The 13937-nt window shown below is 35.6% G+C and overlaps 1 protein-coding gene across 1 annotated transcript in view; it reads right to left on the bottom strand.

Annotated features, from left to right (window-relative positions):
* The window catches only part of itga8 (integrin, alpha 8), an 82490-nt gene extending 68553 nt beyond the window's left edge, over positions 1-13937 (bottom strand). The window contains exons 1-6 of the mRNA XM_051130944.1: positions 13615-13937; positions 13138-13271; positions 8431-8531; positions 7772-7895; positions 3282-3343; positions 2832-2877 (exon numbers count right to left, since the gene is read on the bottom strand). Of these exons, the coding sequence (XP_050986901.1) occupies positions 2832-2877; positions 3282-3343; positions 7772-7895; positions 8431-8531; positions 13138-13271; positions 13615-13790 (643 nt within the window). The 5' untranslated portion in view covers positions 13791-13937. The remainder of the gene's footprint in view (positions 1-2831; positions 2878-3281; positions 3344-7771; positions 7896-8430; positions 8532-13137; positions 13272-13614) is intronic.

Genomic DNA, 13937 nt, shown 5'->3' on the forward strand with positions numbered 1-13937 from the left:
ACAACTTCACATTATCTTCTATATACTTTAGACCACACAATGTGTTCCTCAGCAAAGGTGAGCTTAGCATTTTGAATCTTTCTGTGCTTTTAGTCTGACTTCTCTTAAACATCCCTGTTCAACACTGAACTAGCAAGCAATTCCAGCTGCAGTGCTGAACCCATTCCCCATTGAGAGAGTCTTACTTGGACGACTATACTTTTTGGGTGATTTGAATGAGTTAGTGTCTTTCTAAACCTGCAATATTTGAAAAATCACAGATTTGGAATGACTAACTTCTCTTGCAATGGCTGAAAATGTCATCTCTTTGGCCTTCATCTGGACTACCTCCTGTCGCAACATTACACAAGCACTGAAGAAAACAACAATACAGATGCAAGTTCTTAGATTAAGATGATGAAAAAACGAATGTGACAGAGAGTGAGAGGAATGTCCTCCATTTTTGTTGTTGAAGTTCAATAAACACATTACTCTCTTTTACTACCGGGCTACAGCCTGACCTGAACCCCAACCATTAATCTCTCTTAATGTGTGTGTTTAGCTGTATGTCTGTGTGTGCATATGTCTCTATTAATTTGCATTTGTTTTGTGGACACACATGACACACAACATGTGGTACTTTTTCACCTCACAGAAATCTGTTGTCTTTTCCTCCAAAACATGATGAAAGGTAAAGGTTAAGATGGACTGACCGTGGGAAAAGAGGAGAGGAGAGAAAGCGAGAGGCAGGTCATAACTTCTAATGCATTTGTATTTGTCCACAGCATGAAGTATATGAGAGAAAGAGAGCGACCCAGTGTCTGACATGAGATCTTTGTGTCTTCGCAAGTCATCCGTCTCTCCATTACAAACAAAAACCAATAACACATGTGAGACATGATGCAGAACCCAGGATTATCAGTATTTATTAAGAGCTGTGACACTGAGTTCAGGATGTGGGGGGTCTGAAGATTGAGCAAGTCTGTTTTCATGTCTCAACATACGACTGCAATTACACAACAATCAACATCTAGCATTGTGATCCAAATCCAGACACATAAACAATCACATATATATCCGGCCACAAAATATTTAGCTGTGCCTCATTTGGTTAGGGCCAAACATCTATTCCACACATTTTTTTTTAATCTTTAAGAGCAGCAATGTCCTCTTACACTACAAACAATAGAGTCAGATGTATTTGTGAAGCTGAATTGGTGAAATTATCACTTTTTTTAAAGACACTGCACTTTCAAAAGGCAGTTTATGGCTAATTTAATACAGCTGAGGTCAAAAGTACATACACCCTGCAAAATCTGAAAAATGTTAATTATTTTACCAAAATAAAAATAACATGCATTTTGTATGTTCCATCTTATTTTGGTAAAATAATTAAATATATCCTATAATTAACATTTTGTACAAATCATCTCTTCATCTCTTACACTGCACTGATGCTCTAGAAGGGAAAATGCTTGAAGATATGTACATTTTTCTAAATATCATTTTTTTCATTTAGTACTGCCCTTCAGAAGCCTGCAACATTTTTTGAACAGGGTTATTTTATAAATTAAACTATTATCTTCTCTTGTGGACCACGTAAATATCTTTTATGTGAAATATCCTATTCAGGTCAGTACTTAATAAAAAATAACATGCATTTTGTATGTTCCATCTTATTTTGGTAAAATAATTAACATTTTGCAGCTCCTGCAAGGTGTATGTATACTTTTGACTCCTGAAAATATAAAATGTTATATATGTATGTATACGCTATAGAAATTTTAAAGATTTTAAATCTTAAGAAGTATTTTATTACATTTTTTTTTACATTTTATTTTATTTATTTATTTAATTTCTTGATATTTCACCACACTCATACTAACTGGCTAATTGAAATGCATTTGGCTTATTTTAATATCAATTTTGAACTAGCCTGTGTCACTAATGGGCAATACAATACAAAAATTACAATTTAGAAATATTATAATTACAGCAATTATAACTAAATTATATGATTTAATAACATAGAAATAAAACTATTTATGCAAATTAAGTATTTAATGCAAAATTTGCTTAAAACAATATATTTTTTGTAAAAAGGTGCATAAATAAAGCTAAGCAGATTTTCAACTCAACTCAAAGTGGAACTGCCACATTTTTTAATCAGCCAGATGAGTTGATGCTGACAGTCTCAAACATGCCAAACACTTGCTGTTCTATTCTTCCATAACATAAACACCGCTAAACATCCACAGGTGTACAGATTTCTGCAATCTCTTTAAATGTATTTTATTGTCAATTGTGCAGAACGTACAATTCAGGCTAAAAGTGAGCAAGTGCAGGCATTCATTAACCTGCTTTCACTTTAGTTCAAAAGCAGTGATTACAGCTTCAACTGTGAGCCAACATTAAAGCCACTAACCAGAAAGTGCAGCTCATTGACCTCTCTCTGTCTTCTATTATCACAACTGCTATACTACTGCTATCACTGACCCATCTGTGATGAGTGAACTGTGGCAGAACACTTGACTGAGGAATGAATGCCGAGCTCTGATTGGCTGAACAGATTCAGCAATGGTAGCGCTAACACGCTGAGATAATCCCTGATTATTTTAGTAACAGGGCTCATGGGAGGTGATGTGTCATCGTTCTGAGTGTCTGTTATTCTGCTCTGAAGGTGGAGGAAGGGTCAGCCTGGTCAGTTTGTTGGACAGGACTCAGATTCTTGGGGTCCTGTGAGACTGTGAGTCTGGGAAATGAGAGTCTTGCATCTGCCAATCTCACTCTGAGAGACTCTGTAAAAGGATGGAATGATGGAAAAGACAAAATAATGAGGAGAAGTGTGTTACCTTGCCAGTAGAAACTCCCTGGCCCTCCCACAACCAGAGTCCCTTCCTGAAAGATAGAGAAAAACAAGTGAGGAAATAAAAGAGAAGGTAGAAATGAGGACACATGCCTCAAAAATGTGTTTATGTTTATTTCCTTGTGTTTGCTTGTGCATTTTGAGCAGGGTTATGGAGAAAGTCTTACAAGCTGCTGACAAGAGAGATGAATACTGATTAGTTTAAACACAAGAGTGAGTTATGTTGAGATAAAAGAAATAAGGCATGAACATATAGGAATTAAACCTCTTTCTGATTGAATAAGGGGTCAAAGTGATACATACGGTAAAAGCAGGGTGTAAAAGTCATTTTCCATTTAAAACTGGAAGTAAAGTGAATGTTTTGAATTTTAAATAAAAATCAGGCTATATTACACAGGAGTGTGTAGTCAAAGGGTTGAGGAAGGAGATTTGTTACCTTAGTGAAATCAACGCTGAAGCCTGCCTGGCAAAAGCCCTGGCCCTCGGGGTCCGGGTTATCTGTAAATATCAGAGCAACTTCTGTATTACAAGTCATTAGGATATGATTAAGTACATAAGGTTTCAGCACTTCAAAGACATGTCTATAAAACATTTCCGTAAATGTATGATATGATATAAGTTCACATGTTCATACTTCATATTATTCTTTAATGTAAATGCAAATATGGGGTCTAAATTACTCTTTGAACTACCCCGCCATTCAAAAGTTTGGGATCGGTAAGATTTTTAATGCTTTTTTAGAAAAATCTCTTATTCTCTCTTCTACTCAAGGCTGTTTTGATAAAAAAAAAACAGAAAAAACAGTAATTCTGTGAAATATTATTACAGTTTAAAATAATAGTTTTCTATTTGAACATATTTTAAAACATACTTTATTCCTGTTTTGCAAAGCTGAATTTTCATCAGCCATTACTCCAGTCTGTGTCACATGATCCTTCAAAAACCATTTTAATATGCTGATTTATTACTTTTATTATCAGTGTTTAAACACAGTTGTGCTTTTTGAACCTGTGATTCTTTTTTTCAGGATTCTTCGATGAATATAACGTTAAAAAGAACAGCATTTATTCAAAATAGAAATCTTTTCTAACAATATATTTCTAACAAGCCTTTGCTATAATTTTTTTATCAATTTAACACATCCTTGGTGAATAAAAGTACAAATTTCTGTTAAAAAAAGTGGTTTTCTTATTGTTTCAAAAGATTTCTATTTTAAATAAATGCTGTTTTTTTAACTTTGTATTTATTAAAAAATGCTGAAAAAGTATCACAGGTTCCAAAAAAATATGAAGCAGCACAAATGTTTTCAATATCGATAATAAATCCGCATATTAGAATGATTTCTATAGGATCATGTGACACAAGACTGGAGTAATGATGCTGAAAATTCAGCTTTGATCACATAAATAAATTGCATTTTAAAATATAGTCACACAGAAAACTGTTATTTTACACTGATATATAAAAAAATTGATAATATTTCACAACATTACTTTTTTTTCTGGATTTTTAATCAAATAAATGCAGGATGAGTGTAAGAAACATTAAAAATCTTACTGATTTTACTGATCCCAAACTGATTCTTACTGAATATACTGGAACGATCATAAATCAATATATTATACAGTATATTAATAATATACTATTATAACAGCATACAACTACGACATACTACTACCACTACTAATGTTAATAGTTTAATAGTTTATTTTAATGTACTTAAGTTATATTCAGTATATTCAGTTATTTAATTTTTTTAAATACTTCATTTATTAACAGTACTTAAAATGCATTCTTACACTGAAGATGAATACACAAATCATCAACAAATATCCAATATACTGTCCCCTGCTACACTCATAAGGCCACAGCAAAAAAAAAGCTTAAATATATTTTTTATATTAAAATATAAATATATATATATATATATATATATATTATTATTATTATTATTATTATTATTGCTGTTGTTTTTGTTTAAAATATACTTATTTTGCAGACAGTGCATATGATATATTGATTAATTTTTTAATATATTCAGCAAATTAGTATAACAAATCTGCGTAAATCCTCCCTGTCTGCAATTCTTCATAAAACAAAGTGGCAATTATGGTCCTAACCCTATGCCTAATCTCAAACCTCATCATAAACAACCCAAAAATCAGAAGAAGATGACTGATTGAAAAGAACAATGCTCCAACCCCAAGCCCAGGCCAAAATATAACCTTAAATCTGACTGGAGGATAGGAATGGTGTTCCATTTTCCAGCAAGAATATGCTGTATTATGTACAGTATATTCTGTCCTGTGTGTGTTGCGTACAGTAGGTGGGGAGGGTTAATGAGGCGGAACATCACATCCAAATCCCAAGCCTGCTCTCGTCATGTTCTCTAAAAATACAATAAACACTTTCTCATTCCAACCCTTTTTCTTTCCCTACACTCTTCTGCCAGACTGAGTATTCATATTTCACATTTTCTCAATACTACTGTCTTTGCAAACGTGTGTGTACATGTACACATGAGCGAGTTCATTGCAGAGCGAACACAAGCTGGTTTATATCAACACTGATCTTCTCTGCCCTGAGTCTTGGCAGGGACTCCTAGCCGACCTGCCAGGGAGACGGCTGGCACTTGAAATTGTTTAACAAAGAATAAGGAAAGTAATTCACAGTCATTATGGCCTCATGTATCATATAATAATTTTCTCTCAGAACATATTAGGCACAATTATTATTATTAATATACCACTTCACCCTTCATTAACTGTTTATACACACTATCACGGTATATGTGTGTGTGTGCTATGTACATTTAAGGGAATGTGTGTATCTGATATGACGACAAGGGTAAATTTAACAACTAGCGTAACTGTGAATGAGACTTTAAAGTACAGGAAATAATCAGGAAATTACATTAAAATAAACATGCGAGTTTCTCCTTTGATCTTTGTTTACAGCAGGGCATATGACTACCATGGCAAATGGCACAACTGGGCAGCCCAAGAAGCAATGGACACATCTGTGATTCTGTGTGAAAAGCAGAGCTGGCACAACAACTCTTTGTTGCTAGTCAGCAAGTCATCCAAAAAAAACCAAAAAAAAAATCAGTAAAAATACAGTAAATCAGTCAAAACACTCCAAGAGTGACAGTTTTTTTGGTGCTGTATCTAGCAAGTACAACGCTGAGGATGATGCAGATGAGAAACGAAAGCATGCATACTGCATTACACAGATTTATGCTTTTTGCATTGCAACGAACAGTGCCAAAACCTGTCATGTTCCACAGGCTTATAGGTTCTGTCAGCCTTTGGGCAGAACTTGATTCGTTAGGGTGGTATGCAAAAATTTTGGCTTGTGAACACACTAAATGAATGCAGACATCTTAGATACACATATAGCTCACATTGTGAACATAAAGCGCTCTGGATTCACACTAACACTACTAATTTTTCTGAGCTATTTTTTCAGAATAATTCCAAATATAATTGACCATTACAGCTTTCTATATAAAAGCTGACAAGCTACACTACTGTTCAAAAGTTTGAGGTCAGTGCAATTATTTAATGTTTTTGAAAGAATTCTCTTCTGCTCACCAAGGCTGCATTTACTTGACCAAAAATACAGTAAAACAGTAATATTGTGAAATATTATTACAGCTTGTTTTGTTTTGTACTTTAATACACTACCAGTCAAATGTTTTTGAACAGTAAGATTTTTAATGTTTTTTTAAAGAATAGTCTTCTGCTCACCAAGCCTGCATTTTTTTGACCCAAAATACAGCAAAATCAGTAATAATGTGATATATTTTTACTATTTTAAATAACTGATTTCTATTTGAATATATTTTAAAATGAAATTTATTCCTGTGATCAACCTAAATTTTCAGCATCATTACCCCAGTCTTCAGTGTCACGTGATACTTCAGAAATCATTCTAATATGCCGATTTGCTGTTCAAGAAACATTTTTTATTATTATTATTATCAATATTTAAAAGAATTGAGTACATTTTTTCAGGATTCTTTGATGAATAGAAAGATCCAGCTTTTAGGTATCAGCATTTATCTGAAATAAAAAGCTGTATAAATGTATAAAAATTAATAAAAATTAATATTTTTTATTTAGCAAGGATGCTTTAAATTTATCAAAAGTGATGATAAAAACATTTATAATGTTAAAAAAGATTTATATTTCAGATAAATGCTGTTCTTCTGAACTTTCTATTGAACAAAGAAACCTGAAAAAATTCCACTCAGCTGTTTTCAACATTATAATAATAATAAATGTTTTTAGCAGCAAATCAGAATATTAAAAGAGTTATTTTAAATAGTAAAAACATTTCAAAATATGACTGCTTTTGCTGTACTTTTGGATCAAATATAAGCAAAGCTTGGTGAGCAGAAGAGACTTCTTTGAAAAACATTTAAACACTTTTGGCTGGTAGAGTACATTTTAAAACATAATTAATTCCTGTGAAAGCAAACCTGAATTTTCAGCATCACTACTCTAGTTTTCAGTGTCACATGAACCTCAAGAAACATTTAATATTATTATCAATGTTGCTTAATAGTTTTACAGAAATCAAAACATATTTTTCTCAGAATTTTTAAATTAATATAAGGTTCAAAACAACAGCATTCATTTAAAACAGATTCAATATCACATTTGATCAATTGAATGCATCTCTTTTAAAAGTTTTCTTAAAATCTTACAGACTCCAAACGTCTAAACTTTCGAATGTAACACAGATGTGAACAGGAAATTTCGCCTTGCAGTGTGTTTCTGTTCTAAACAAACTGAGATATGCTAAACTTTAGTGAAGCTTAAAAACATTGCTTTTAAATTTGCAAGTAGTTAAAGTTAAATGCACACTGATTGGTTCTGCATTACTGTTTCTTTGTGTGTGTGTATATGCGTGTATACTCACTGGTTCGACATGGTGAATACTCAGCATAGGCACTAAAGTTCTGCACAGCCACATAACAAGTTCCCACTGGATCCATCTCACTGCTGACCTTCACTGTCCTCCAGTGATAAAGGGGCGCACAAGCCTACAGAAGAACACATGGTACTTGAACATAAAAAGACTTCTTAGGACTAAGCTGGAGATGGAAAAAAAAAACATCCATTACAGACTTCTGTAATTTTCTGAATAAAGAAAAATGAAAGAGCCAAATGTTTCCATATTTGATTGTTTGAAGAACAACAGTCACATTTGGGAACCATGCCTTCCCTCATGTAATAACTCTGGGCTTTTTCTTTCAAACATCAGCAGCTCTCCACCTCGCATGGTCAACCTCAAATCAACATTTTCCAAAACCCCCTCAGTCCCGGGACAGAGCCACACTTCCTATCAAAACATTTGCCCAAAACAACACTCCCATGCATTCATGAATAAAACTCTGATTCCGGCTCCCATGCATTCATGAATGAAACACTAATGCCATTAAACCCATTGATGGCCAGATACTTACTGATAAAGACTAGAGTTTCCAACCGCATCCACGAATACACGGAAGCATGCATCCAGCATGAGGATGACTGTAAATGCTCTTTAACTGGATTATATTTCTGAGCATCACTTACCACCACTTTGCCTTTGTGGGTCCTAACTGTGGCCCCAAACCACTGATGGGATTTAAATTCTAGAGGCTCCCGCGTCCCGTTCACTTTAATCATCCGGTTATCTGAAGAAGAGAGAGGAAAAATGAAAGTCACAGAAAAACACAGTGGGACGTCATTATATAATAAACAGAAAACATCAGGCAGCTGAGAATCATAACAGATTGCGAAAACTCTTGTGCCAGTATACTCATTTTGGAACAATATGAGCCATGAAACAGCAAATTAGGTTTTAAATGAGTCTGAGTGTGTTTGTTTATGTGAAGGCACATCTACAGGGGGTCGTTTTACTCTCAGCTACGTGATTCTGTGGATCTGTGTCTACAGGGGTTCTGTGTGATCCAGAAAAGATCTCGCTACAGCTGGACCTGTTTAGAGCTCCAGAAGGTACAGTCTACACCTCATAAAAACACATCAACTCTAATCCTGCTCTGCTTTCTTCTCTCCATCTCTCAGGCCTTTTTCTTCATGCTATGTGTATATCTCCTAAGATTTTGCAGAGTTTTAAAGTCATGTTCTTTCTCTCTATTCAACTTTTTTAAAGGGATAGTTCACCCAAGAAAAATGAAAATTCCTTTATTAATTACTCACCCTCATGTCAATCCAAACCCCTAAGACCTTCATTCATCTTTGAAACACAAATTAAGATATTTTTGATGAAATCTGAGAGTTTTCTGACCCTACATAGACAGCAACGCAACTACCATGCTCAAATCCATGTTAGTCTGTGCAACATGGAGTATTTAATGACAGAATTTACAATTTTGGGTGAACTATTCCTTTAAAGACTCATTAATGGTGTTTTCACTAAGGCATCACCATTAATACTGTGAAGATGAGTGACAAATTTCAAACTCAAATGATATGGTCACATTTACCATTATTCAGTATCTTTTCTCAGTTCATATTAAGTCATTTCAGTAGGAGCCTGTGCAATTGACAATTAGGACACATAAAATTCACTGGTTTTACCAAAAGAAAGCTACACTATTGACAATGGACAACTGGCTTTTTTTCCTGTGAAATTTTGCTGAAATTCTGCCACTCCTCACTGTTATTTGTGCCATGTATATGTATGATAACTTATGTAGCATGTTGAAAAGAGTCTGCTACTCCTTTTCTAAAGAATTTGATTTATGATATTCCCCTGCCAATAACATTCTGTAGACTTGCTTTGGAACTTGGGTTTACATTCTTGTTTCGTTCTTGAGAGCCAAACTGCACGGCAACACCTTAAAGGAGAAGTTCACTTCCAGAACAAAAATTTACAGATAATGTACTCACCCCCTTCTCTTTCTTTCTTCAGTCGTAAAGAAATTATTTTTTTGAGGCAAACATTTCAGGATTTTTCTCCATATTGTGGACTTCAATGGTGCCCGCGAGTTTGAACGTGCAATTTAAATGCACCTTCAGGAGGCTCTAAACAATCCCAGCCGAGAAAGAAGGGTCTTATCTAGTGAAACAATCTGTTTTTTTCTAAAAAAAATGGACAACTTTTATACTTTTTAACCTCAAATGCTCGTCTTGTCTAGCTCTGCGTGAATTCTGTGTATTCCGGGTCAATACAGTTAGGGTATGTCGAAAAAATTCCCATCTCATTTTCTCCTCCAACTTCAAAATGACCCTACATCGCTGCAGAAGTACCGACCCAGTGTTTACAAAGTGAACGCGGAAGAGGGGTCAAACACCCATTATAAAAAAAGGTAAAACAATCCGATTGTTTCACTAGATAAGACCCTTCCTCCTCGCCTGGGATAATTTAGAGCCCTTTGAAGCTGCATTTAAACTGTATTTTGGAAGTTCAAACTCGCGGGCACCATAGAAGTCCACTATATGGAAAACATTCCTGAAAATACATACACAAAAATACAATTTCTTTACGACTGAAGAAAGAAAGACATGAACATCTTGGAAGACAAAGGGGGTGAGTAAATTACCTTTACATTTTTGTTCTGGAAGCGAACTGCTCCTTTAACAACCAGCCCAAATACGCTAACAACACCTTAGGAACCATCCAGAACACTGTATCTGTAGCAAAGCATTCACTAGCGAAGCATGCCGCAGCAATATAGTAACCACCTTTTAACCTCCTGTAGGAAACTCCTTAAGCACCCTAGAAACTGCACAGAAACACCCTAGCGATCACAAATCAATACTTTTGCATCACGGTGGTGACTTTTGCACAGAAAACATTAAAAATTTGTATCCAAAAGGGTGTCTTGCCAAAACATTTTTTTCTTGTTATTATATAAAAGTGAGATACAATTTAATTGTGTTTACATTATGTTTTGCAAGCCTATAAGTGCAATACGACCATGCTGAATTGTAGGAAGTTGCTTTTGCTGACTGAGATCAGCAGAATGCATGAACACTACATGACACTAAACAGACACAAACATATTTATGTAGTACTGCTTCTCAATTCTAAACATGATGAGACTGTTTAAACACAGAAAAGCACGAAACAGGCCAAAAATTCTGCTTAAATGAACACATGTTCTGGTGTCACAGACTTTTGCTAAAATGCAAGGCCAGACTCACAATATAAAAACACAGCAGGGCATCACTTGGTGGTTTAAAACATCTGTTTCATTTTTGGGTTCAAAACACATGCTTGGCATTTTTCTTTTTCATAATGCATATATATAAAACTACATATTTACAAACATATCTGCTGTAAGGCCTCTACAATATCTGGACATGTAATTGAAGGTGTGTGTGTGTGAGAGAACTGTGTGAAAACTTGCAAGGGGAGGTCCATTTGTACGTGACCCTATCTGGTGTATCCAATGAATTTACTTTTTCAGTCAGGACTGCATTAGTCACACACACACAGGCTGTCATCAAAAACGTCATTCGCACACACACGTGCCATGCCCCCCATGGAGTGCTCTGAGGGCCACAGTGGGAAGAGTGCACAGGATCAAAGGTCAAGTGTGTTAAAAACAACGTGACTAATGAATCTGGAAACGTGTGTGTTCGGCGTAGATGTTCTTGCTGAGTAGATGCTGGAAACGCATGACACGTCTTCTCAGACACTAACAAAGAACAGACAGCGCTTCTGTCCTCCCTCGTCAGAGTTTGCTCTCTTTCCTTATTTCCCTGGTGTTCACAGCTCTTTTAACTCTCCCTCACTCTCACATCTCTCTCTCTGCCTCTCTCACCTCATCACCATCAGGCTCCTTTTAAAACCAACCAGAACACCACTGCTTTCATCTCCAAAAGACAATCCATTTCAATGTCAATTCCTCACGCACACTTCAGTACTTCTACAAATAGTGATTCTCACTGGCTCACCTACAAATGGCTGAATATGATGCGCCAAAAGGGTTTTCTTCCTCAAATTAAATAATAATAACTTAACAAAGCAATAATTGTTAAAATAATGAAATACACAAAAACAATGACTATTATTAGTATTAATATAATCTAATAATAATAATTAGCTGCTCCAAAGTCATGCAAACCGCTTTTTAAATCCATTTTTTATATTTATAGACTGTTTAAATGTAGATGCTAAAATAAATCAGTACATTCGTCTTTTCTTTTAGCAATACTGAAGAAGAGATATGGCTTTTATCTTTTAATCAAATAAAAAGAACCGGTTTATAAAAGTGATTTATTCGTGGATCCAAATATACTGTAGGCTACTGTCATTAATTCGGGAATCGGATCACACTGTTTGCCTTAATTGCTTTGATTCACTAAAAAGAACCGGTTCATTCGAGTCGCTTGTTTGAGAATCGGACAACATTGTTCGCTGTGCGTATAAAGAACCGACTCGTACGAGTCATTAATTCGAGAATCAAATGTAATAGCCTTTTTTTCATATGAGCCTACGTTAGAAGCAAAAACAGCACATAAATACTGCGATCAAAGCTCCCTCTGGAGAATGCTATGAATAACACCACGAGACTGACGAAACATCAGCGCTCAAATTCCGCTGCATCCATGTGTCGGTGTCCAAAACCGACCACTGCATTTACCGGCAAGCCATGGCTCCTCAACATAGTCCAATAATATCATAAACACTCCTGCAATCTCCGTTCCAGATGGCAAAATCATTCTAAATGTGATGTTTTGTGACTCTCAAAAACAACATTTCCTCTTTCTTGGCACTTCAAGTTTGATTTCACAATACAGACATCCCCTACACCTTTTCCCTCACTAAATGATTTAGACGACACAGACAGCAGAAATACATTGGGAAATGATGAAAAAATACATTAAAATGTAAAGATTCGATGTTCTGGTGCCCTAAATAATAGACGCGCGTAATGGACGTCTAAATTACGGCAGATTACGCACTGAGGTAAAGTTACGCGCCTTTCCTTGGTAATTACTCCGCTCCTGAAATTTTAAACCAAACCATATGCGGTGAAATTAACTCTTTCTTGGATGTGGTTTTTGATCTTTTTATTGGAGAAACAGGAATTTATGAAACCTACTCTGAAGATGTTGCTTGAGATATCTGTGTTAGCAAATAAGACAAAGAAACAACATAGCGTGTTTCTAGATTGTTTAAATTGAAGGATTTAAATTGAACACTGTCATTTAAGAAAATGTATAAAAAGGAACTTAAGAAGACTCGTTATAACTGAAGCGTCTCAACAGAAACGCTTCTGAACGTTTTGCATTAGTTGACCGGTTGTAAATCATGAGGGTACCTACTTGCTTTATCAAAGGGGATCTGGCGGCAGGAGTCTGGGTCTGATGCCGGCCAGGGGCAGTAGTACACCGCTCCTCCCTCCACAATTCCTGGCTGAGAGGTGTTCGCTTTAGGAGCCCCAACCAGCACCGACATGCTGGGGAGAGAAAGGCATAAATCTACACACAACAGCATCCTACTGAATCAAGGTAAAACACTTATAAGTCACAAAATGAATCCCAGCAAATTCCCCAGTTACATGTACTTCAATATCAACCTCAAGAATCTGAGCTCACTGGTCCACATTGGTGGTGCTGAAAATGTTTTTGCAAAAGAAGCTGCGTCAAAAGTCAAAAGCTGCGAACATTGTAGGCATAACTAAGTTTGTTTCTGAGAAAAGTGGTTATTACGAAATATACTGGAAGGTGCCTCTCTTTGGGAGTTTGTCATTTTAATAAGAACAACATAAACAACAAAAAAGTTTTTAAATTCTCACTTACACGTTTCTGTCCTGCGTTGGGTGGTAGAAGTCCAGTGAGTATCCAAAATAACTTCCCTCTGGTCCATTGTAAACCGTTGGCTTTTCCAAATCCAGGTTGAAAGCAGCAGCTTTGCATAAAATTGAAAATATGAGCAAAACCCCACGAAAACACACGCGGAATAAACAAGGGTGCATGGCGTCAACCCGGTGTCTCCAAATGTAATCCAAAAGTTTTGATTAAAGATGTGCAGAGAGAATGTAAGGTACGTCCGTGTTCAGCTGTCATAAATTGAATGCGCGCTCCATGCGTCTGCTGCTGGCTTTTTGCAAGCTGCGCGCCTT

The sequence above is a fragment of the Labeo rohita genome, chromosome 16, assembly GCF_022985175.1.
Source record: "Labeo rohita strain BAU-BD-2019 chromosome 16, IGBB_LRoh.1.0, whole genome shotgun sequence".
Taxonomy (NCBI): domain Eukaryota; kingdom Metazoa; phylum Chordata; class Actinopteri; order Cypriniformes; family Cyprinidae; genus Labeo; species Labeo rohita.